The following is a 22,884-nucleotide window of genomic DNA, read 5'->3' on the forward strand; positions in this document are numbered from 1 at the left end:
CCGCACCACAACTGTGAGTGGTCAGCAGAGGTGACAGGCCACCTTCTGGGGCAGCCTGGGATGCGCCGGCCACAGCTGCCTCTCTGCACTCACCCACGTGGGCCCTGAGATCCCAGGGCTTGGGAGCACCATGGACACCGAGAGTGCACTGCCTCCCGGCGGGGCACTAGGCCAAGCACCAGCGCGGGAGAACTGGCCTGCGCACGGCTCTTCAGGCCCGAGGACACACTGCTTGACAAATGCAGCTATTCACGCAGGGCACCCACGGTTCACAGACCGAAACTCCGAGGGCAGAAGCTGCTACCGTGAGAACTTTAGGCTAAAGGAAGTCAGGAGGCCACTACGCTTCAGCCCAGGCCTTTGCTGACGGCCCCCCGCACGCCCTCTGCCGCCTGCCCGCCCCACCTGACGCACCTGCACTCAGCTGAAGGTCCTGAGATGCCGCTATCTCAGGGCTTCCAGACAAACCCCGTGAGCACCCCGTTCTCCTTCATCCTTGGGGCTGCAGAGGGAAGCTCCAGGTGGTCCGGCTATCTGCCAGGAAAAACCCGAGCAGAGAACACAGGCAGAGTCCAAAGAGACCACTAAACTATTTAAAAGACAGATATTTTAATCTAGTTTCCCCATTTTATACTAAATCATTAATACAGGTCACAAATTGCATTTATCTGTAGACATCTAGAAAACAACCCAGTGTCAATACCTCTGCGTGTAGGTCTTATGAATAGACTTTATTTGGACACGAGAGCCTGTGCCGAGACAGTCCAACAGCATGATTCGCCTGCAGCACGCCCAAGGGAGGTGCAGGGTGCACGCACGGAGGGTCCCCACGGAGCCGACCATGATCAAGTGAAAGCGCCCGGCAGGCGACGTGCGTGCTAAGACTCCCTCGGATCATGACCAGCATGAGCAGCTCAGGACAGATTCAGCCCATTCTGTGAACGTGCACAGCGGTGCGCTGACCCACGAGCCCTGGTCGATCCACTGTGGTGTCAGCGTCCAGCCCGCGAGAACCGCCAACGAGCCCCCCGCAGACTCGGGCTTGTCCTGAAGGTCTTCCGCCTGGGTGCTCGTCGCCTCTGGCTCCGAGGGTCTCAGTGACCGGTGAGAAAGCAGCGCAGCTCTGCAGGAACCCGTCCCTGCCACAGGGAAAACGCTCTGCTGATTCAAGTTTCGTCAGTCAGGAAGACGGAAGGAGTTAAGGCGTCGGTGACAATCACAATCCTCTGAGAAGTCACTTCCCTCAAGTCAAGATAGTAGTGTCTACTGGACTCGCTCTTGACTCGCCCTGCCCTCAGGTGCGGCGACCGGCACCTGCGGTGGAGTCTGCAAGGGGAGGGTCTGCCCCGCCCAGGGCGCGGCCTCAGGGAGGCAGGAGGACACGGGCCTCTAGTAGGTCGAGGAGGCTGTGCTCATGGCGTCTTGGGAGATTTTGGTACTGGCAGGGTGGGTGCTGGCGAAGTACTTGACGTCACTGTCCTGGTCCATCTGCAGGGCCATGATGGTCTGCTCCACTGCTTCCTGATAGCAGCTGGCAGAGGCCAAGAAATACTCTGCAAATGACACATGGACATCATTAGTCGCCATCAGAGAACGAGGAAGAAGTTCCATTACCAAAAGGACTCGCCTGCAGGTGTCAGCACAGGCTGTGCTGCATCACCACCACCACTCAAACCTGTTGGGAAAATGTCCTGGGATCAGCGCAGGGAAGACCGAGACTGTTCTCCCGAGAGAGGGAGCCTCGTTCGGAGCAGCCGAGGAGGGCCAGGCAGGAGTGAAGGGAGGGGCGGGCGGCGCAGGAGCACAGTGGCGAGCCTCCCACACTGGAACCCTGCGTGACCTGACTGTCCCACTGGACTGAGTCCACGGGCGGCCAACCAGGAGTAAGGAGCTGTGCTCCATCCTGCACGCACCCCGTCACGACCATTCGTGAAACAGCGTAGGGGAAAGATCAGCTAAGGAGTGCTAATTAAAACTCAGAAATACACAGAAACAACATGCTTTTTAGCTATTGATTCACTTAGTAAAAACACTGCCAAGCACCTCTGACACACTCACGCACACACTCTAAAAACCAAGCCACTTTATCCTTTTACATTTTTATGTGTGTGTGGGGGGTCCTGGGATTGAACCCAGGGGTGCTCTACCGCTAAGCTACATTCCCAACCCTTTCTTAAAATTCTTGACTTTTGAGACAGAGCCCAAGTTGCCGCAGCTGGCCTCCAACAACCTGCAATCCTCCTGCCTTGCTGGGATTACAGGCAGGCACAACTGCATCCAGCTAGCCATTTTATTTTTACTGTTTCTTAAAAAAATCTACATGACTAGCAAAGAAAAAAGGAAGCCATATTCATCTGCCCTTCCTTGAATTACAACAGCCTTCTCTGTGCTTCACCAGTGCGGAGGGGCTGTCAAGGTGGACGACACGGAGGAGGGCGGTGCTGGCCGCCCCGCGGAGCCCTGGCAGCCCCTGCACCAGCCCGCCCGGCATCCACTCGGATCACCGTCTTCAGCTGTAACGTGACAAGTGCCCAGGATCAAAACAAAGTCCATGGAAAGAGCTGGGTACTAATTCAAAGTCCCTTTAACGCCGTGTCCTGCGCCCCGCCACTAGAGCACTCCTGGGCACACGCGGGGTCCCGGTGCGTCTCTGGCCCTCCACGCCCCTCTGCTTACTCCTGAGCCTCTCCCACCGACCTTTCTCCAGCAGGGTCTGTCTTAACGTCTTCGCAAGCAGCACTCTGACGTTGGGAACCCTGTCATTTGCCAAGGTCAGCAAGTGTGGCATCAGATGCACAGCGAACTGGTCCATGGGGAGGCAGTCGTCTTCGATGACAGTCTGGTGAGAGGAGCGCGGGGGTCTGAGTGCTGTGCGCAGGGCGCCACCTACGTGCACGCGCCCGGGCGTCAGCCAGAACAGCAAAGAGCAAGATGCCTCAGCCGGCAACCCCCACAACACAGCGCAGCACCTGTGTGCCTGTCGCTCGGGGACCTGCGCCCGGTGCACGCCAGCTTTGAATGTGCCCAGCTGCAGGAGGCAAGGACTGGCTGGAGACCACAAGCCACACAGGGGTCCCACTCTGAGCAGCAGAGGCCCCAGCAGCCAGGGCGGGGCTCCTCCAACAGCAGTGAGCAGGGGGCGTGCGAAGGGTGGAGCAGGCGGGCTAGGCGCCAGGCGCATCCCCACCGATGGGCACGCTGGGTCCTCCTCACCTGGCAGACGAAGACAAAGGCTTGCCGGCCAGACCACTTGGGGCACCTGCCAAAATTCTCCACCAGCTCGTTGATGAGGTCTACTCCAAAGGTCGGGGGCGTCGCCATGTGCAGCTTCTTCACCATCTCGCTGACCTGTGGGACACAGACAGTGAGGACCAGCCTGTATTCTGGGACCTTGGTGAGCAGAGTGCTGCCCAAGAAGCTCAGATCTTAGACCCACCAGCTTGTAGGAGATCCAGCGAACAGAGGAGACCTTGTCTGCACACAGATTCAGAGCAATGGGACGCAGGTAGTCATAAACGTCCCTGGGACTGTACAGCTCCAGAAGCAGAATCAGCTGTCTACAAAGAGGAACGACACAGACCAATGAGATTCCACCAAAGCCCGAAAACACAGAAGACAAAAAAACAGGTCACGCGTCCCAGTGCTCTGGGACTAGCAGCCTCTCCCCGGACTCCGCCAGCCTGAGTGCGACTCCAGGCCAGTGCCCCACAGCAAGCCGAACACAGAGCTGTGGATGCTGTGCCTCCGTCCTACTGCTTGCTCCTGAAGGTCCACACAGGAAGCACGGTCCCTGGCGACAGTGCCAAGGTGGTGGCAGCTCTGGGCGGTGGCGCCTGGGTAGGTACCCAGGGCGTGGTGTGCGGAGCTCATCAGTGGGGCCCACTGTCCCACGGGAACAGGACAGGTCTGTTCCCAAGAGGGTGGGCTGTTCTAAGAGGGCACCTGGTTCCTCCCGGGTCTCAGTTCCTTGCTCACCAATGGCAGCTCCTTCCCTTTTTGCTTTTGTACCACGTGGTCATGTGATCAGGTGGCAGCACCACAGCATTTATACTTAGCAGCCACCAGAATCATGAGCCAAAGAAACCTTTCTCCTTCGCACTAGCCAGCATACAGTATCTTGTGACAGTTACTCAAGAGACGAAGGCACACGTGGACAGAGAGCAAAGCCCTCGCAGTGTGAGAACGTGCTGAGAAACTCCATGCGCTAGGTAAAAAAGCTCCAGCAGAACGGGGAGCCTACTGTGCCCCTGTTGAGACCCTAACAGCTTCTTGGAGGTCCCCTAGAAAGTGCCCTGTGTGAGAGAACCCAAGGGCTGCCAGGACATCAACCGCATGACTTCCAAGGAGGACGGGACACACAGACGGTCCCGCCTAGTGAAGCATGGAAGGAAGAGGGGCCTGCTGCCACGTAAGGAGATGAAATCACCTGCAACGGCTTCCGGGGCCAGGTGCAGGCTGGCTCCACAGCTGGCAGCAGGGTGCCGGGCACATGGGTGCTTGCACACTTGCCAACTGTCCTCCACGTCCTCACCCCTGGGTCAGGAGGAGGTCCTCAGCAGGCAGAAAGTGCCAGCTATCAGCAAGCCTGGGTGCTCCGGGGCCTTTCCCACATGGAGCAAGAGCCCCGGGCCTGATGCAGCCCACAGGGACAGGCACCCACGGGCGCAGGAAGCTGTCTCGAGCAAAGGCCTCCACGCACACAAAACCAATGTCCCTGCTGCAGGGGAGAAACCCCAGCTCCCGCGGGGCCATGGACACCCAGACAAACAGGGCCTCCAAAGACGGAGGGTGGAACGCTAGCAAGAGGAGAAGCCCCGACACCCCAGCAAGGGCGATGGTGACTGCAGTGAGACCAGAGGCCACAGCGAGTTCACACCCTCCTGGATCTGCACCCAAGAAACGTCCAAGGAGCCGTCAGAGACCGGGCCCCGCTCCAAGTAACCAAGAGAGGCAGAAAAGAGGAAGCGAAGTCAACAGGCGCCTCCAGAACAGCCCGGCAAACCCCCAGACTTACTCAGCCAGCTCCGCCCGGAAGCGCCAGTTCCTGCTGTTGTCGGTCACCAGGAACTCCTGCAGCTGATACAGATACTCTCTCCTCTTGTCAATATGAAGAAGCTGAGCAGAAAATAAAGTATTTCACTTATCTGGGACAAGACACAGACACCCCTCCTGCACTGCAGAGTGGCCCATGAGTGACCTGGCTGCTTGGCTATTCTGAAGACACGCGGGGCCTGCACCACATAGTTTAAGAGTGGGTGCTAAACTCAGTCTCCATAGGGAATCCATGACCTTCCAGAGGCATTGTCTGCTTGGGAAGTCTCGGCGGTCGCAGGCCTACATGACCCTTCCGCTCCGCTTGTGCACCCTGGAGGGGCTGCATCCACGCGCACTGAGTCCGGTGGACACCACTCTCGTGGCATAGAAGGCGCTTAATGCAAACTTGAGTGAAAACGTCGAAAGGAAAATGCACCCAGCAAGCTCTCCACCGGCGCTCACAGGGCTCTTGTCCAGGGGGACAGGCAGGCCCGAGTGTGCGTGGCCCAGGACCAGCGGCTCCAGCACTCTGGCCACGCAACCTGGGGAACGGGCAGCCACAGGAAGTGCTGCCGTCGCAGTGAGGATGCTTTCTGACACCACTCTGCCATGCTGCAGGACAGGGCGACTGCTCAGGACAGAGCGCTCGGGAAAGCAAAAGAAATGTGAGGGGAAGAAAGGAGAGGAGGCAGGCCAGCGGGAAGCTGCCGGGCAGGCCAGCGCAGGCCCCGAGGCCATCGGAGGTCACAGGGCCATGTGTGGCCATGCGCCACTCCACACACACCTTTTATGCCTATGGGTATTAAGACGATGTGCTTCAATTTAAAAAATATGAACTCAATGATTCAAAACAATGGATTCCTGGCCCCTGGCTCCTGGAGGCCTGGCAGGCCACTCGGGAGTGGAGGGCACACGCGGGCTGAACTCTCGCTGACACACAGGCTGCCTGCAGATGAGGATCCTGAGGCTCCAGCGCCCACGTCCGAGTCACAGTGACAGGTGCAGAGTCCACGCCCACGCTCAAGAACGCTAGAAAACGAGGGAGGGAGAAGGGAGAGCGCATCCTTTCTAGGGAAAAACTCCAGAAGCACCTCCTCCATGATTTCTTGCTGATCCCCAGGGTAGAAGGCCAGTTCACAATGCAGAAATCAAGCCAACGCCAAGACCAAGGGACCAGACTCGAGAGCAGCAAGGCAAGAGCCAAGACCACATCACCCCAAGGCACTGCATATGGAAAATACCTACAACTCACACAGCTAGACGGCGTAGAGAGTATGCTGGCAAAAGCCGCAGCTCAGTGGGTCCAGCTGAGCAGCAACACGTGGACGAAGTCAAACCCAGCGGTAATGTGCAGAACAAGGGGCCTGGACTCGCAAAACACCAGCGTCACGTGACTAGGCACAGTGGCGCACGCCTGTCATCCCAGCTGCTGGGATGACAAGTTCAAAGCCAGACTCAGTAACCTAGCGAATCCCTAAGCAACTTAGCAAGACCCTGTCTCAAAATATAAATGAATAAAAAGGGCTGGTTTTGTGGCTAAGTGGTTAAGTGCCCCTAGTATCCCCCAAAATAAAACAAAACAAAACACAGTCAGGGAAACTGTTCTAGATTAAAGAAGAGATAAAACATTTAAATTCAACATGTGCTTTCTGACTGGACTTTGAATTAAGGGGACAGAAAGCTGTAAGGACGTTATTGAAACAAAAAAATTTCAGTCTAATCTATATGAAACAGTGTAACGAAGTCAAGTGTTTTTCAAAAGCAGGATTATACTTCCTTCTGTAGCTAAGTTACTTTTCTAATTCAAATCTAAGAACTCTTTTAAGGTGGAGCACTGGATGTCACGCCTCGTGGTAGAGTGGCTGGCCCTGGCTCAATCCCCAGTACAGCCAGTCCAGGTGACAGTCTGAGAAGCAAGGCATCAGTGAACCCAGGCCCTGCTCGGGAGTGGCGCTCCCCAGAATGCCACCGGAACAATCCATGGCTCCTGAGGGAAAACCTTTAACAGGTACCTTACTGTATGATTGCTAAAAAGAAAAGGGTACAGAGGCTTGTGACCTGACGCCATTTAAAAATGAACGTGAGCATGGACTTAAAATTTTAAAAATTAAATGACATTAGCAGAATTTATCGGAATGGGGCTTTTTTTCCTTAAGTCACATGTTACCACCAACTCACAGTTGTTATTTCCTTACAAAAGAACACATAGAAACCTTGCTAATCACCAAACACAAAACATACAACAAAATTCGAAATTTATAGTGAGATTTCATTATGTTTTATGCAAAAAATTTAAAAGTTACCTTTAGAAAATCATGCAAGTGCTTAAGGACACCTATCCTGACTTCATCGAGGTCTTTTAAAAATCCATTAAAAATTGGAACCAAATCCGCAGCTGTCAACTGATCTCCAAGAATGCCCGCCAGCTCGTGGATGGAGAACGCCAAGGTCCTGCGGACCTTCCACTGTGGGAACAAAAGCTGTGTCAGCGAGTGGCCCCAACGCTGGACAAGGGCAGACGTGTAACACTGGAAACCATGGACACCCAGTTTTACACATTTGTTATGTGTTAATTTGAGAATTAAATAAAGAAAAAAATCTCTGCACGGTGCTCTCTGTTTCCCTTTCACTTAGGAAGAAAATGATGCTTGGGAATCACCATCGAGCCAGCTTTGCCGATCTCTGAACACCAGGTCCCTGATTTCCTGTGTCCACAGGTGTTCAAAGCTACATGGCACCATCCCACCTGACTCTTCCTTCAGAAGAGTTTCCAATCTTGGATAAAAAACAAATGAAACTTGTTGTATGGAACTGACAATTCAAATACAAGAACAGAAAACCTTGTGTACAGTCCTTGGAAAAGAACTCCTAAACAGAAATGTCTTGTTTGCTAGGAAACTAAGTTAACAACACCCGTTTCCTCCATGCTGCCTTATTTAAGAACTGACACTGTCACTTAAGACTTTACCTACAGCAGCACTTCCACTGACAGCTTCCCAGCCCCTATGCACCCCCACGCTCAAGTTCACACACGACGGATGGAGGCGGAGACGTCTGATGGGGAGAGGGGACAGGTGGGCACAGAACAGTCGGCCCAGGTGAGTTCTGAGGAATTAAGACTGAAAACTCCAACACAGAGGACCGAGCACCCCACAATAAGGGGGCCTCTGGGGTCCACTAGGATGAAATACTACAATACAAGGAGCCAAACCCCAGGATCCCCATGCAAAACTCTCTATATGCCTTTTACACTCACCCATATAAAATTTACCAAAACAGAAATTGTTTAGGTCTTACAAACCCAAACATGGGCCTTCCATACGCACAGTTCACGAATCCTTTCTCTGCCTCACCCACCTGCATGTCTGAAGCCAGAGTCTCATACGTCTCCCGCAGGCAGTGCCAATTCTGCCGGCCGAGTGTCAGGGCCACTCCTGGGAGGCTGTATGCACAGTGCTTAGCAATCTCAGTGTCAACTGTCTGTGCACGAGAGGGGTCCGTCATGGATAGATACTGATCGAGCAAAGCCTGAGGTACAACATCCTAATGAAGAAGAGGACAGTGATACATTCTGAGCATTTAGATATACTTTCAGCAGGTTAGACATAATTAGGCAAAATTACTTTCAAATATATCAATTTTTTTTTTGGCGGCAGGGTGGGTACCAGGGATTGAATTGAGGGCACTCGACCACTGAGCCACATCCCCAGCTCTACTTTGTATCTTATTTAGAGACGGGATCTCAATGAGTTGCTCAGCACCTCACTTTTGCTGAGGCTGGCTTTGAACCCGTCATCCTCCTGCCTCAGCCTCCCAAGCCACTGGGATTACAGGTGTGCACCACCATGCCCAGCTAAATATATGGATTTTAATGTCCAATGTTAAGCTATCTAGTTATTGAAGAGATATAAGAAACACATGCTAAGGAAAACGTGTATACAAAGCAAAATAAATTAAGATCTTAAACACTAAGTAACTTAAAGGCCAACTAGAATGAACTACTACATTTATAAAAGCTGTGTTACAAATGAGGCCACGCTTTGGTAGCATGGCTGATCCTGCTCGTCCTGAAAGATGAAGAGGGGCAAGTGTGTGTTTAGGGACCTGCATAGGTACATGATGGACCCTGGCAGGAACTGATCTAGGGAAGGCGTGTGCCTGGGACCTTCTCTCTTCCCGAGTCTCGCCAGCATGGACGCCCTAGTCTTAACTGCAGACCCTGGTGGCCAGCACAATGGGGGCTTACTTGCACTTTGGCCCTTCTCTCCTCCTCGGGGCTGAAGCCACTGCTGGTGCTCACGTCCGAGTCCTCGTGGGCGTAGTGAGGAGCGGAGTCCACGCTCTGTCAGGAAGAAGACGTGCTTAGCGAGCATTCTCCTCCACGTTGTCCTCACTTAAACCGTCTTACTAGGCTACCTACCTTTCGAGGCCACCACACGAGGCAGGAATACACACCGATGCCTCAGCTTTGTACAAACTTGTGAACACCCTAAGGCCCTGGGCTAGGTGCACCGCAGTGCTGAGCGCTGGCCCGGCATGCACGCGGCCTGGGCTTGATCCCGGCACCACACAAACGCACAAGCCCACCCCCAGGCCTCATAGGAATTTCCTCTGCTTTAAGTCAAGCTGGTTGAAGAGCTGCTGAATTCATCAAAGTTTATTCCAGGGAAATGAAGTGATTAAAAGGTAAATCTGAAAGTGATTTTGCAATGAACCGAATCCCTTGAATAGCCCTTTAAAAAACAGTGCTGTGAGGCTTCCTTCAGTCGGCTGTCTGAGGCCACTGGGTGCCACAGCATTTGTTCTTGGCTGTTAATGTCTGATTCAGAAACACCTACTTTTAGCCACGGAATCCCCCCCACACGAAGCACACCAATAAAAAACCTAAAACGCAGCTACATCCTGGCAGTCGAACCCCCACAAGCGGTCAGCACTTCCCTCCAGAGCACCGGAGCTCGGAGTCCTCGCCACACCAGACTCCGTCCAACAGACGCTAAGACAAACGCACGGAGCGCCCGAGCCTGCCATCCCCAAGTGCAGAGCGCACCTTCCTGAGTTCATCACTCGAGCCTCTGGCCCCGGGGCCACTGGATTCCCAGCGAGCGGCTCGTTCCCTGTCTGCCTTGACACCACCCAGGAGAAGAGACGGGCGACTGCCGCTGGCTGCTGGGGCTGCGTGGCTCACGAGCGCGCGGAGGAGGAGGCTGTGACAGTACCCACCCTCACACTCAGGTCCAGACAATGCCACTGGCCCTCCGCACGTGGCCTCAAGTCCCGATCTTCTCAGAACACTGTGTTGCTTGCTGCAGTGAAATGGTCCGACCAGAAACAAAGCACCTCTCCAAAAAGAAAAGGGAAGAGTTAATTATTCTCGATAAAGGGCTTTGTTTCCAGTAAGACTATCTCACTGCAGTGAGCTACATGAGCATCAAGTCTACCAGCGCGGTCCAGGCAGGACCGGGACTACTTCCCAGACATTCACCATGGCACAGTGTCGCGAGGACAGGATGGGGACAGTCACCTTCACTCTACGCAAAAGGACGTGAAAACCCAGCAGCCCCAGAACGCACTAACTAGAAGTGACTAGCCACAGCATCCCCACCACGGCTGCTGGGGCAAACACCTGGGGTTCGTTACCTCAACGGCATCGCAGATTAAAGGCACAGAATCATCTGGAGTTAGTTTACAATTTGGTAGCTCATTTATACCCAGTTCGTCTGGCAGGTCACTTCTCCTTGCCACGCCGCTGCTCTCCTCATGAGCGTCCAGACAGGAAGCGCGCAGTGCAGCCGACAGCACCTGCACTTGTGCTGTGGGCAGAAGAGGACACAGTCAGGGTGGGCAGGGCTCCCGGAACACTCCTCCACCGCATGACCCGTTACCAAGAGCGACGCGTTTTCACGCCACATCGAAAAGCTGAAAAAAATTTCTACTAGGGCAAATCATTAGTCCTTCAGGAGAAAAAGTAGAAAACTAATACTTCCATGGGATTAAACATGCTTCTCCACTACTGCACATTATTCTGCGTTAGTAGGAGGAGAGGGACGCTAGCTAGGCGCTGGAGGGCCTCCAGCGGCACACGGAGGAGTCAACTGAGTGAGTGAGCTATGCTTTGGTAGTGCGCGAGCCAGGCTGACGAGGCCTACTTACTAAGCCACTTCAGCAGAAGAGCAGTCCCACAAACCCTGCCAACATAAAACAGCGCGAATTACAAAGGCTTCTGCAGCACGTTCCAGGTAACATTTAAACACCTCTCACATCCTATTCCACTTTACTTTGGGATAAGTAGCTTGTCCCAAACAGGGATCCCACAGGAGCACTGTCTTGCTTGCAGCAAACCAAAATGACAACTTAGCAAGCAGTGGTTCTTAAATCTGGCAACTGGTATTGCCTTCCTGAGCAAGGGAAATTCAAAACCAAGAAAAAGCATTCTTGCTACCTCCCCACCCCACCAAATACATGAGAAATTTAGCAAAAAGTATTGCTTGGCACTTACTCCAAGTAGCAATCCACTTGGTGTTCAAAAGATGAAAACTTAAAATACAAGCTTATTCAAACAAGAGGGTCAACAAGCATTTAGAAGAGCCTACTCATGTGCTGCGGCATCTAGAAAGTGTGTCTGGCCAGCACCTGCAGCCGGGATGCAGGACACACAGAGGCACACTGTTCCTGCAGGCCGTCGCTGGCCGAGAGGTGGACTGTGAGCTCACTCTCCTCAGAATCTCAGCAGCAATTCCTATGATCTCTTTAGAAACATTTTCTGCCCCTCCTGGCCCCTTTCAAGGGTCCCCAGCCGAAGCACAGCAGCAACAGAGGCCTGGCCAGCGCCAGCGCCCCAAGAAGTGGGTGCTACACCAGCCTCTCACGGGAACATCTGACGCAGGCCACTTATCTAAGTTTGCTGCATCCTTCCTGTTGCTATGTGCATGTTTGGGCTTATTGTAAGTTTTTATGTTCACAAAAATGTAAATGAGTTCCACTGTGAACTTACCTTCTTCAGAAAACTGATACAAGATGGAGCCTAGTGCTGCATCCTGAGAACTGAAGCTCAAATTCTCCAAAGAACAAGGCAGCATCTTCGGCTTAGCTACCGCAGGGCCTTTAGCAGGTTCTACAGTGTCAGCGTGAGGAACTTAAGATTTTCATCCAGGCCTGACTACAGCAGTGCAGACGGAAATCCCAAGAACCAGAGTTATAGACTCAGAACTAACACTGAAATCTGCTGCTAGCTTTCTTACTAAGTCTTAGACTGTCACTCGGAGACAGCTGCTAGAACTGGCGTATCTCCTCACTGGGCCTCTGGACTCACTGCAGGGACAGCTGATTCAGTGTGTGTCACACACAGCCAGCTGCTGTCATTCCCAATGGAAGTGGCTGATCCAGACTTAGGGTTCACCATGTATAACTCCAACGGTACATGCAGAGAACTCAGTGAGGGGATCGGGCAACTTAATCGGGCCCAGCAGAGTTTTAGGTGGCATGAACCAAGGATCTATAAAGAAACACAATCCCCAGAGACACATCTCAGAAATGGGGACCATCTGAAAACTTCAAACTTGAGTCCTTTCCTGAAGGAGCTCGCACAGCTGAGTTAAACCTTTAGGATCTCCAACTCTTCAGACTGTGGTGGTGATTACTTACAAGTTCCTAAGGACAATAAGAATTTACTGATTGAAATCAGTGAACAATACAGCTTTTCTGACCAACTGCTCTAAGGGCCTGATTCTTCCATGGGACTCAAACTAGAAAGAAATAGTTTTGTGAGCAGCGGATCTTAAGCACTGTGGCAGATCCAGCTGAGGGAGGATTTCTGCACAGCGGTTGCTCAAGGGCCATGGGTCTTCCCTGAATCTGCCCAGCCACAGGGAAAGTGACTCCTGAAAGTCAGGGAACTGAAACTCCTGACGGTGACAGAGGACACCTCAAATTCATTAGCTCTGGCTCTGGGGAAAGGTGTCTCTTCCTCCTCCTCAGGGTTTCACTCTGAGGGATCTATCTACTCTAACTGAAAAGGGCTCCACACAACAGGACTGCCTCGTTGCAGTCTGAGGAAACAGTTCAACACCGTGCCCCAAATCCACAGAGCAGCAAAGCGCATCAATGCTCGGGGGAAGGTCGGATGGAAATCAGCAAGACTGTGAAGCGAGAGCTGCCTCAGAAGAAACCCACTGAGCCTCTCTGTTCCCAGAGCACAGCCACGAGGGAGGGAATGGGGCTGGAGCAGGGCCCCAGTGTCCCGCTGTGTCCTGGAAGGGCTTCTCTGGGCAGACGGATGAGCTGGCTGTGAGTGCCCTCGCAACGCTCATCCCACGACTTCCAGGGGTGCTCCCTGGCGAGGACATGGGCTTCAGGGGGTGCTCCCTGGTGAGCACTTCGCTTTCAATCTGAGGTCAAAGTTCTGCCTTCGAGGAACGTGACCCTTTTCTGACACGATCTGAAGGAAATGTCTGCCCTACAATGGCACAAGTAGAAAATAAAAAACACCCAAAATCAACTCCCATTCTTCTAAAAATTCAGAACGGCTTCTGACGTGATGGAGATTAAGGCGCTACTTAACACAGGTTAAAAGTGCCCTTAGATCTCAACAACACCAAGCACTCAGGAACTCTGTGGCCTAGAGCTGGTGCAGCTCGGCGGCTGGGCCGGGCCACTCGAGCTGCTGCCGAGCACGCCCTGGCTTCCACCCTGCACCCTAACACCCACCACTGCTGCTGCTGTGCCCCAAACCCCAGGACTGTTGTCTGGTTTGCAGCTGCTGTCTGCTTAGTCCCTGAGACAGTACCCAGCTCTACAGGTACTCAGTACTACTGACTGAACAAACTAACCTACAACGAACGTGTGGGCAACCATGGCCACGGGACAGAACGTGACAAACATTGATCTACCAGGTGAAAGAGCTGCATCAGGAAGGACTGAGTAGATCACAAGACTACACTGGGGTGTGGCTCAGTGGTAGAGCACTTGCCTAGGAGGCACTGGGTTCAATTCTCAGCACCACATATAAACAAGTAAAATAAAGGTCCATTGACAACTAAAAAATATTTTTAAAAATACAGTATTTGTGGCTGTATTTTTTAAAATACAGTATTTATAAGCTGGGCTTGGGAGGCTGAGGTAGGAGGGTCACAAGTCCAAGCTCAGTGAGACCCTGTCTCCAAAAAAAAAAAAAAAACCCAAAACCAAAAAGAGCCTGGGGTGTAGATCAGTGGTAGAGGTCCCCTGGGTTCAATCCCTAGGTCCAAAAAAAGAAAGGAAGGAAGGAAACAAAGTCATATCCTGAAAGTCACATTCACACAAAGGTCTTAAAAAGTCAACTACAGAAACTATTTTGTTGAAAAAACTAAAACTCATTCAAAACTTCAGTTAACATTTCAAAGTGCATACGGTATGGCTGAAAGCTAACGGGTCCCAGAACATGCTGAAAGAGGAGCTGGCAACCTTTCTCATAAAAAATGGAATTTAAGAAAAATAAAATATGAGGTATTAAAGTTGGATGTTTTATCAAATTTAAGTTGACAAATAATAACAAAGCAAACAAAGTGGGAATGAGCAAAGGCACTGATGACTTATCAAGCGTCACCCATGACTGGCTTGAGTGACCCTAGTCTGGAGTCTAATTCTGTGCTGGATCCTCATGGGGGAAGAAGGGAGTGGAGGGAAGGAGGGGACACAAGTGAGATCTGGTGAGGATTCTTGTTTGTCAAACAAAGTAAAATCTTCAGCCCTTGCCAAGAATCAAGTTGTTGAAAATGCAGAAACTGGATGGGGGTGAACATCCACAGCAGGAGCGCAGCTGAGGAACAAACAAAGGAAGCAACGCTCCAAGGTCCCGTGAAAATACACTCCTGGGAGGGAGAAGCCATGGTGTCCTACTAAAATTCAGTCTTCTGGCTGGCGCCCGGTTCAGCGTAGCTCCCTCAGGCTTCACAAGGGATGCGTCAGACCTGAGGGCTGCCAGCTGCTGGCTCTGCTTGGCGGCCTTCTGGAAAAGGCAGACCACAGCAGGTGTGGAAGGGAGTGGCGACTCTGCCCTGCTGTGGGCTGCTGGCCTGCGCTTCTCGTCTAACACCTGTCCATTCGAAAGCGTGACTTTTACTGATAGAAATGACACGCCCAAGACTCTTAAAAAATGAAGGCTCAAAAAAGAAACTTTTCAATTAATGTTCAGCCATCAAGTGTAGGAATTAGCCTTTAGTCATGTTTAATTTTTCCCAAGTATAAAATTATAATAGGAAATTTCTAAAAAAAACACAATAAATGAAAGTCAAATAAAGACAACTGCTAACTTAACTACACTAATGCAGTTTTCAAACATTTTAAAATGTCAGTATACTGACACTACCATTTTATCCACTTCAGAAATGGGTATTTCCCAATACTGGGCAAACTGACAGCTGAGAAACTTCAGTTTTTGGAACAAACAAGGAAATAAAAAAATTCAGAAAGTGCTATAAGATCTGAAGACTGGTACTCATGGGATCTTCCAAAACCGCCGGTTTAAGTGATATCGCACTTTCCCCAAAGGGTCGGAGACTCATCAGGAAGGCTGCATCTGCAAGGGGTGGAAGATAGCACCTTCCTTCGCTGCCTGGGCCCATGCCCTCCCCCTCTCCCACGTTCCAGCAGGCAGCGTGACTTCAAATCAACCAGTTGGTGCACATCCCAACACGAAACACAGTGATGAGCCTATCTTAACTGAGATTTTCTTAAAAACAAACAAGAAAACACATGCATCAATCTTAAAAGGTGAAAATTCTTCTAGAAAAAGGTTTTGAAAAGTCACATTTCACATCAATTTTAGAATAAAGAACTCGATTAACATTTCCATACCTTTAACGTCTGGATCATCAATATGGGGCTCCAGGTTCTCTATCATTTCTTCAAGTTCCCTCCTGGTGGCCATGCTGATGTTTGGAGAACATGACGCTGGGACTCCAGGGGCTGCTTCTGGTCTCTCTGGGCTGAGGCTCTCCCCAGAGTCCTGCTCCAGCTCTGTATCCAGATCTATTTCAGGAAGAGGAGTCCTCCAGAAATGGAAGGAGTTGTACAGCTCCTGATCTAAGAGAGCCGAATCGTGGCAGCTGGTGCCAGCCTCTGGCCGGAAGGTGGACTTGTAGTGACCAGGCTTTCTGTCATTCTCATTACTAGCTGCTTCCTGACGAGGTTCTGAGGACAAAGTACAAAGTAAAGAGCTGTCCACTGGAACACTGATTTCACCTGGAGACTTCCTAGATGTTTCAGCAGCAGGACCTTCCAGCAAGCTTTCCAGGTTGATACTGGAATTAGAGACTCTGAGATCTGAAGGAACATCCTCTGGCCTGATTTGTACATCCTCTAGGACATCTTGATTTCTGATCCTTTTATTGTTTCATTTGGGGGGGAAAAACACACAAAAACATGAAAGTATAAAAACAATTACTGGAAAAAAATCCGTGATAAATATTACACATAGCATTTTGTAATTTAAATATTAAAAATTATTATCCATACAAATTGAATTGTTTATGTCTATTACTTATAAGACTGCTTTTTCCATCAGTTGTTCTTTGTTCAAAGATATAAACACCTATTAAGCATAAGTCTAGCTATTCAAGTATTATTAGTGGGGGAAAGTAACATTTAAGAATTCTGGGTGCTGGGCACAGTGGCAGAGGCCTATAATCCCAGAGGCTCAGGAGGCTGAGGTAGGAAGATCCTGAGTCAAAGCCAGCCTCAGCAAAAGCAAGGCGCTAAGCAACTCAGGGAGACCCTGTCTCTAAATAAAATGCAAAATAGGGCTGGGTATGTGGCTCAGTGGCCAAGTGCCCCTGAGTTCAATCCTAGTACCAAAAAAAGAAAAAAGAAAATAAAAATACATGATTATTGAAGATTTTTTAAAATAAAGAAAAAACAGAAGCATATAAACTATCTGACAACACACTTCACAGTGTTTCTCTTCCACTCTGTAACTATTAAACAGCATGCACACATAACCCAACGGGGTACAGCTAAAGAAATTGGACTGCCTGCTGGACCCGACACTGCCAATGCATTAACACAGAACTCCTGGGCCTCTTGGGGCTTCTCGGGTACCCATTTACTCCTAATTCGTCAGAACAAGGGACTGGCCGAGACACACTAGGAGACCCCTTCCTTCTCAAAACAGCTTTTAAAAGCTTGTGCTGTTGTGCAAAAATGAGCCTGTGTACTCAGTGTGTTCTCTTATCATATTGTCCTTATTGAAAAGTGTTTTTCCTTTTGTTATTAAGAACTTTAGTGGGATAATGGTGAAATCTGAATAAAGTCTATAGTGTTTTGTTAATCTCCTGCGTTGGTAATGACACTGAAGTTATGTACTGATTGTGTGTGTGCATGTTTTTTTTGTTTGTTTGTTTTGTTTTGTTTTGTTTTCTGGGTACTGGGAATTGAACCCAGGGGCACTCAACCACTGAGCCATGTCCCCGGCCCTTTTTATTTTTTATTTTGAGACAGGGTCTTGCTAAGTTTCTGAGGTTGGCTTTGAACTCACAATCCTCCTGCCTCAGCCTCCTGAGCCGCTGGGTTTATAAGCCTGTGCCACTGTTCCTGGTAATGTGTGCGTTTCAAAAAAATATGCAGTGACGTATTTAAGGGAGGTAAAAAAATGGTCTTGTCAAAACTCATTCTCAAATGTTCCAAAAATAAACAGTAAGGCAAATACAGTAAAACATTAATATCTAGAGAAATTGGATGAAGGATATATATGGGATTCTTTGTGGTATTTGTACAATTTTTCTGAAATCATTCAAACCAAATTTTAAAATTTATAGTAACAGGATATTTCTCAGCAAAGGGAACAGGGAGGAATGAACACATAAACTTACAAGACCTCATCTAATATCTGACAAATATATGAAACTTCCATTTAAAACACACACAAAAAGCTCCTCGTTAAAAGGTCATTCAGAATGTAAAATTGTCCTAGGGGTTTGAGGTTCTCAGATCACTATCTTACCTTAGCATCAAGGTGAAATTTTAATGTTCTCAGCAACGAAATCATAGGGAATGAACAGCTAAGTATTCTACTTGTCTAGTAAATGCAAACCACACATCCTAAAGGGACTAGAAGATACAAGCGGTCCCTAGTATGAGATCCTGGCAGGGCTCACTGCACGCATGGCTTCAAACTGACTGTGGTGTAAACTCCCTGAATTTCACTTTTCCTGGGCTGGGTAACACTGATTCAAGATCAAGTTGCTCAGTGCCACAATTCTGACATTCTCACTTGCTAGACTTCAAAATGCTACCATACATCTACATGCCCTTCAATTGATGAATGGATAAAGAAACTATAGTATATATATATATATATATATATATACATATATATATATATACACACACACACACATACACACACACACACAATGGAATATTACTCAGCCATAAAAAATAAAATTATGGCATATGCAGGCAAATGGATGAAGCTGGAGAATATCATGCTAAGTGAGATAAGCCAATTCCAAAAAACCAAAGGACGAATGATCTCGCTGATAAGCGGATGATGATACATAATGGGGGGTGGGAGGGAGGCAAAATGGAGGAAGGTAGGACTTTATAGAGGGAAAAGAGGGATGGGAGGGGTGGAGGGAAGGAAAAATAAGAAAATGAATCAAACATCATTACCCTATGTAAACGTATGATTACACAAATGGTACACTTCTACTTCATGTACAATCAGAGAAACAAGTTGCACCCCATTTGTCTACAATAAAAAAACTGTAAAAAAATTTTAAAAAAATGCTACTATACAAAACAAACATGGTTTTGAAAACTGAGGCAACCATGTTTCTGCACAATGGAGGGAGGGTCCCAGCTCCCAAAAGATGTGGGTACAAGAGCACCAGAGGTGCAGCAGGAGTTCACCTCCAAAGAATTTTAAATTTGTTATACTCATGTAAGTTTATAAATGATATCCTCAGAGTTCCTCAGTACAGGACATGGGGCCTGAAAACCTGACTAGATATTTCAAACCAAAAATAACCTGTGAACACCTGGTTAAGGAGCACTGGCCCCTGTAGCGAGAGCAAGGAGAACCTTCCAGAACACACCTTCCAAAGTCTGCTGTGCATTAGTTCAACTAACCTAAGTTCTAACATTAGAGAAATACTCCCCAAACGGTGCCAATAGCAATCAATCTCACACTTACATTGTTGGCATTCAGCTAAGCCAACAACGCGTAGCACAAGCACTTATGGAAGATTTTCGAGATCAGACCCATGTTTCCTTTAGAATAATTCATTCAAAATTTCCTGTGCACCAACCAGGTGCCAGCTCAGGAAAGGCACAGCCATGAAGGGCAGCAGAACCAGATGCTACACTGGAGGCCGCAGCCTGTCTTGGGATGGACATGAATACACAACCAAGATGCGATTAAAGGCTGGTGCTCCAATTCCAGTGCTGACAGGAGAGACACAAAGCTCTGAACTTCCTAGAAAAGGTCAAGAAGGGGTTCTTGCTGGTGCTGAGTGTGGAGACAGTGAACATGTTGACACTTACTGTTAGAAGAGGCTACAGGGGGACAAGAGAGCCCCTAACAGAGCAGCCAGCACGAAAGCAGGGAGAAGCAACAGGAAGTCCACGCAGAGGACAGGGAACTGCTTTGAGAAATGCCTGTTCTGCATGACCTTAAAGTGCACTCTGGAAGGAGACTTTATCAGCACTTTCAGTGAAGCATAAATGCTTCAAGGAAGCCTGATGGGTGAGGGAAAGACAAAATTCATGAGGTCATACTCTGGTAATCAGTAAGTCTTCACAGAGTACCGTGTGGCAGTAAATGTTTCCAGAGCTACTATACAAAAAACATCACACAGGGGCTGGAGAGATGGCTCAGTCGGTAGAGTGCTTGCCTTTGCAAGCACAAGGCCTTGGGTTCAATCCCCAGCACCGCAAAAAAAAAAAAAAAAAAAATACAAAAATAAACAGCATTAGAAAGAGGGCCAAACACTTTCTAAGATATTGCTTAAGAAATCTGAATTCTTGCCGGACACGGTGGTGCACACACCTATAATCCCAGCGACTCAGAAGGCTGAGGCGGGAGGCTCACAAGTTCAAAGCCAGCCTCAGCAACTTAGTAAGACCCCAAGCAACTTAAGGAGGCCCTACACCTTTAAATACAAAAATATTAAAAAGGGCTGGGGATGTGGTTCACTGGTTAAGTGCCCCTGGGTACCAAAAAAAAAAAAAAAAAAAAAAAAAAATCTGAATTCTCAGTAACTTGGGATAACTAAGTTCTAAATTTCCATTTATAGCATGTGGATCATAGTAGGTGCTCAGTTAATTTTTGCATATCCATCTTAAGAGCATAACAATTTTAAGACAGCTTAAAAATAAGCCAGTACAGTATATAAGGGAGGGCAAACACGCTAATGGTTCTGAGACTTAATTTATAGACTACATCTTTACAGAGCTAGTAAGTCAAACTATGCAAAAGCATTTACATTATCTGACAGAACTCTTCCTCAGCCAGGGGACTCTTCTCTCCATAATACCATTACCGTAATTCAATAACGTCTAGCAATACAGAGAAAAGCTAATGCCCCAAGTAGTACTGCATTGACAATAAGACATACCTCATTACAATGGAAAAAGAATCCAGGAATTACACTCCTTTAAATAGCTCTTCCAATAGTGCCACGTACAGCAGTCAGCAAACATAGCCTTAATAGGCACAACAATGGCTTTTATCAGTAACAGTTCACCGGAACGCAACCGAGCCATCATTCACCAAATGCACGTGGCTGCCAAGGCAGAGCTGAGCCGTGGGACAGGGAATGACGACATTTACTATCTGGCTCTCACGGCAAGTGTGCCATTCCGTCCCATCCAAGTTTTATACTTCACACCTGCACTTACTCAACCCGTTCCAGATTTAAAGATAAACGAAAGCTATGCAGCAGTCCTCAGTAGGCCCAGGTGGACAGTGGGAAAGCCTGCTGACCTCACCCGCAGATATCCACACCACACCCAAAGGGTGGCAGGCCGTGTGCCAGGAGACAGGGCAGAGTGCCGTTTCTTCCTCAGCAGACACGGTACCTCAGGTTTGTTTGGTACGCAGCAGGACAGTAGGAGAATGGGCAAAAAGGCAAACAAGGTGGCAGAGAGGAAGGACCACCAAATCAGAACACCAAGAAAGCAATGCCACCATACTGAGACCTAGAGAAGGGACACCCATCACTTTGTGACAAGGGACAAAAAGACACTACGGTAGCTCAAGTGTCCCTGCAGGGCCACTTCCCACACCTGCTCACATCGGTCACTCCTATACAGATCACACGCGTCCACGCACTAGGGTTCAGACCTTAAGAGAGGCCCAACAGATACCCTGGGCATATATCATAATAAATTCTAAAAACTAAATCAATGGAGGTTTAAAAAGATTTTTTTTTTTTTGTAGTTGTATATGCACAGAAAGCCTTTGTATTATTTGTTTATTTTTATGTGGTGCTGAGGATCACAGACCCTAGGCAAGGTCTCTACCACTGAGCCACAACCCCAGCCCCACAATACCTTTTTTCTATTTATTTATTTATATGTGCTGCTGAGACTCGAACCCAGTGCCTCACACGTGCCAGGCAAGTGCTCTGCCACTGAGCCACAACCCCAGCCCCACAAATGCACTCTTAAATTAGGTTTTACTCCTTGAAAACTCATTAAAAGAAACAAAATCAAACCCTTTAAGTTGCATAAGCATCACCCTGCATATTCTAAATATCAACAGTTTACTAAGTAAACCGTTTAGTAAATAAACTTATTAAAAATTCTTAAAATCTACCATTTAGTTTTCTTTGTGCCAGGTAAGCTAAGTGTGATACATACATCTTCTCATTTAATATGTAATTACGTTTAAATAATGTAAAACTTAAATAAAACTCTATATTTCTCTAGTAAATGCTCCAAAATGAATGTGTGTTATAAAACAGTGGGAATGATATTCATGAACACTCGAAACTGGAAAACAAAGTTCTAAAGTCATACCTGTGCTTGTCTTCTGTGGACGCGTCTTCTGAACTTTCGCTTTCTTCCTTGAAATACTGGCCTGAGCTGGATGGGCTAGCAAACGTGGAGATGAAAGGCCCCAGCGACTGAAAGGCTGCCTGGCGAACCTGGGGAGGAGGCAGCTGGTGACCACAGGGACAGAGCTTCTGCCGCACGCACTGCAGCAGGCTGCTCTTCCCAGCAGAGACGAAGGCATTCCAGGTAACACAGCACTTCCCAAAGAAACCCAATCTGAACGATAGGAATCCTTCAGCTAGGACTCTGAAATCTCTATGAGTTCATCTCTCCTTTTTACTTCCAATTTTTTCTTTTCTACTCAAGGGTGATCTGAGAACTAGAACCTATAAGGCATTTGTGAAGAATAAGTCTTTAAAAAGTCTTGTTATAGTTTCAACAACAAAAAGAATAAAGAAAACCAAGATTACCAAAGAAATTATAAAGTAATACTGTTAACAAAATGTGACAAATACATTTAATGTTTTCAGGTAGGAAAGGCCATCTAACCTGTTCACTACAAGGAGGCAGGACAGACCCGGTCCTGGGATACGTCTCACACGACCTGAAAGCAAACGCTCCTGTTCATGTGCTATGAGTGTATCCAAGCGTGGTGGCTGGGTTCACTGCGTGACCACGCGCAGGGGACCTTCCTTTCCTCCCTGTTGGTCCTCGCCTCCTCTCCCCCACCCCATTCCCAACTGTGACTGCACTGCAGTTCTTAATGTCACCTGTGTGGGGGTCACAGAATCCTACTTCATGGATTTCTGCATTATTTTCAAAGTCAGGATGTTTGAAAAGAAGAGTTTCACGGGAGGAAAGAGGACAAACACGACCCAG

At 48.9% G+C, this 22,884-nt stretch overlaps 1 protein-coding gene across 4 annotated transcripts in view; it reads right to left on the bottom strand.

Moving 5' to 3' along the window:
* Window positions 1–522: 522 nt before the first annotated feature.
* Window positions 523–22,884, bottom strand: part of PPP4R1 (protein phosphatase 4 regulatory subunit 1) — a 49,118-nt gene continuing 26,756 nt past the window's right edge. For 3 of the 4 annotated variants that reach the window (XM_079109271.1, XM_079109273.1, XM_079109272.1), the window contains 11 exons: window positions 22,030–22,157; window positions 15,865–16,391; window positions 10,672–10,844; window positions 9,281–9,376; window positions 8,392–8,577; window positions 7,338–7,499; window positions 5,015–5,115; window positions 3,437–3,557; window positions 3,214–3,348; window positions 2,698–2,839; window positions 538–1,553 (listed from right to left, as the gene is read on the bottom strand). In XM_079109271.1, the coding sequence (XP_078965397.1) occupies window positions 1,390–1,553; window positions 2,698–2,839; window positions 3,214–3,348; window positions 3,437–3,557; window positions 5,015–5,115; window positions 7,338–7,499; window positions 8,392–8,577; window positions 9,281–9,376; window positions 10,672–10,844; window positions 15,865–16,391; window positions 22,030–22,157 (1,935 nt within the window). In that variant the 3' untranslated portion in view covers window positions 538–1,389. Of the gene's footprint in view, window positions 1,554–2,697; window positions 2,840–3,213; window positions 3,349–3,436; window positions 3,558–5,014; window positions 5,116–7,337; window positions 7,500–8,391; window positions 8,578–9,280; window positions 9,377–10,671; window positions 10,845–15,864; window positions 16,392–22,029; window positions 22,158–22,884 lie in introns of all 4 variants that reach the window. The other variant, XM_079109270.1, reaches the window with a different exon arrangement.

Source organism: Sciurus vulgaris (assembly GCF_902686455.1).
Source record: "Sciurus vulgaris genome assembly, chromosome: 13".
Taxonomy (NCBI): Eukaryota; Metazoa; Chordata; class Mammalia; order Rodentia; family Sciuridae; genus Sciurus; species Sciurus vulgaris.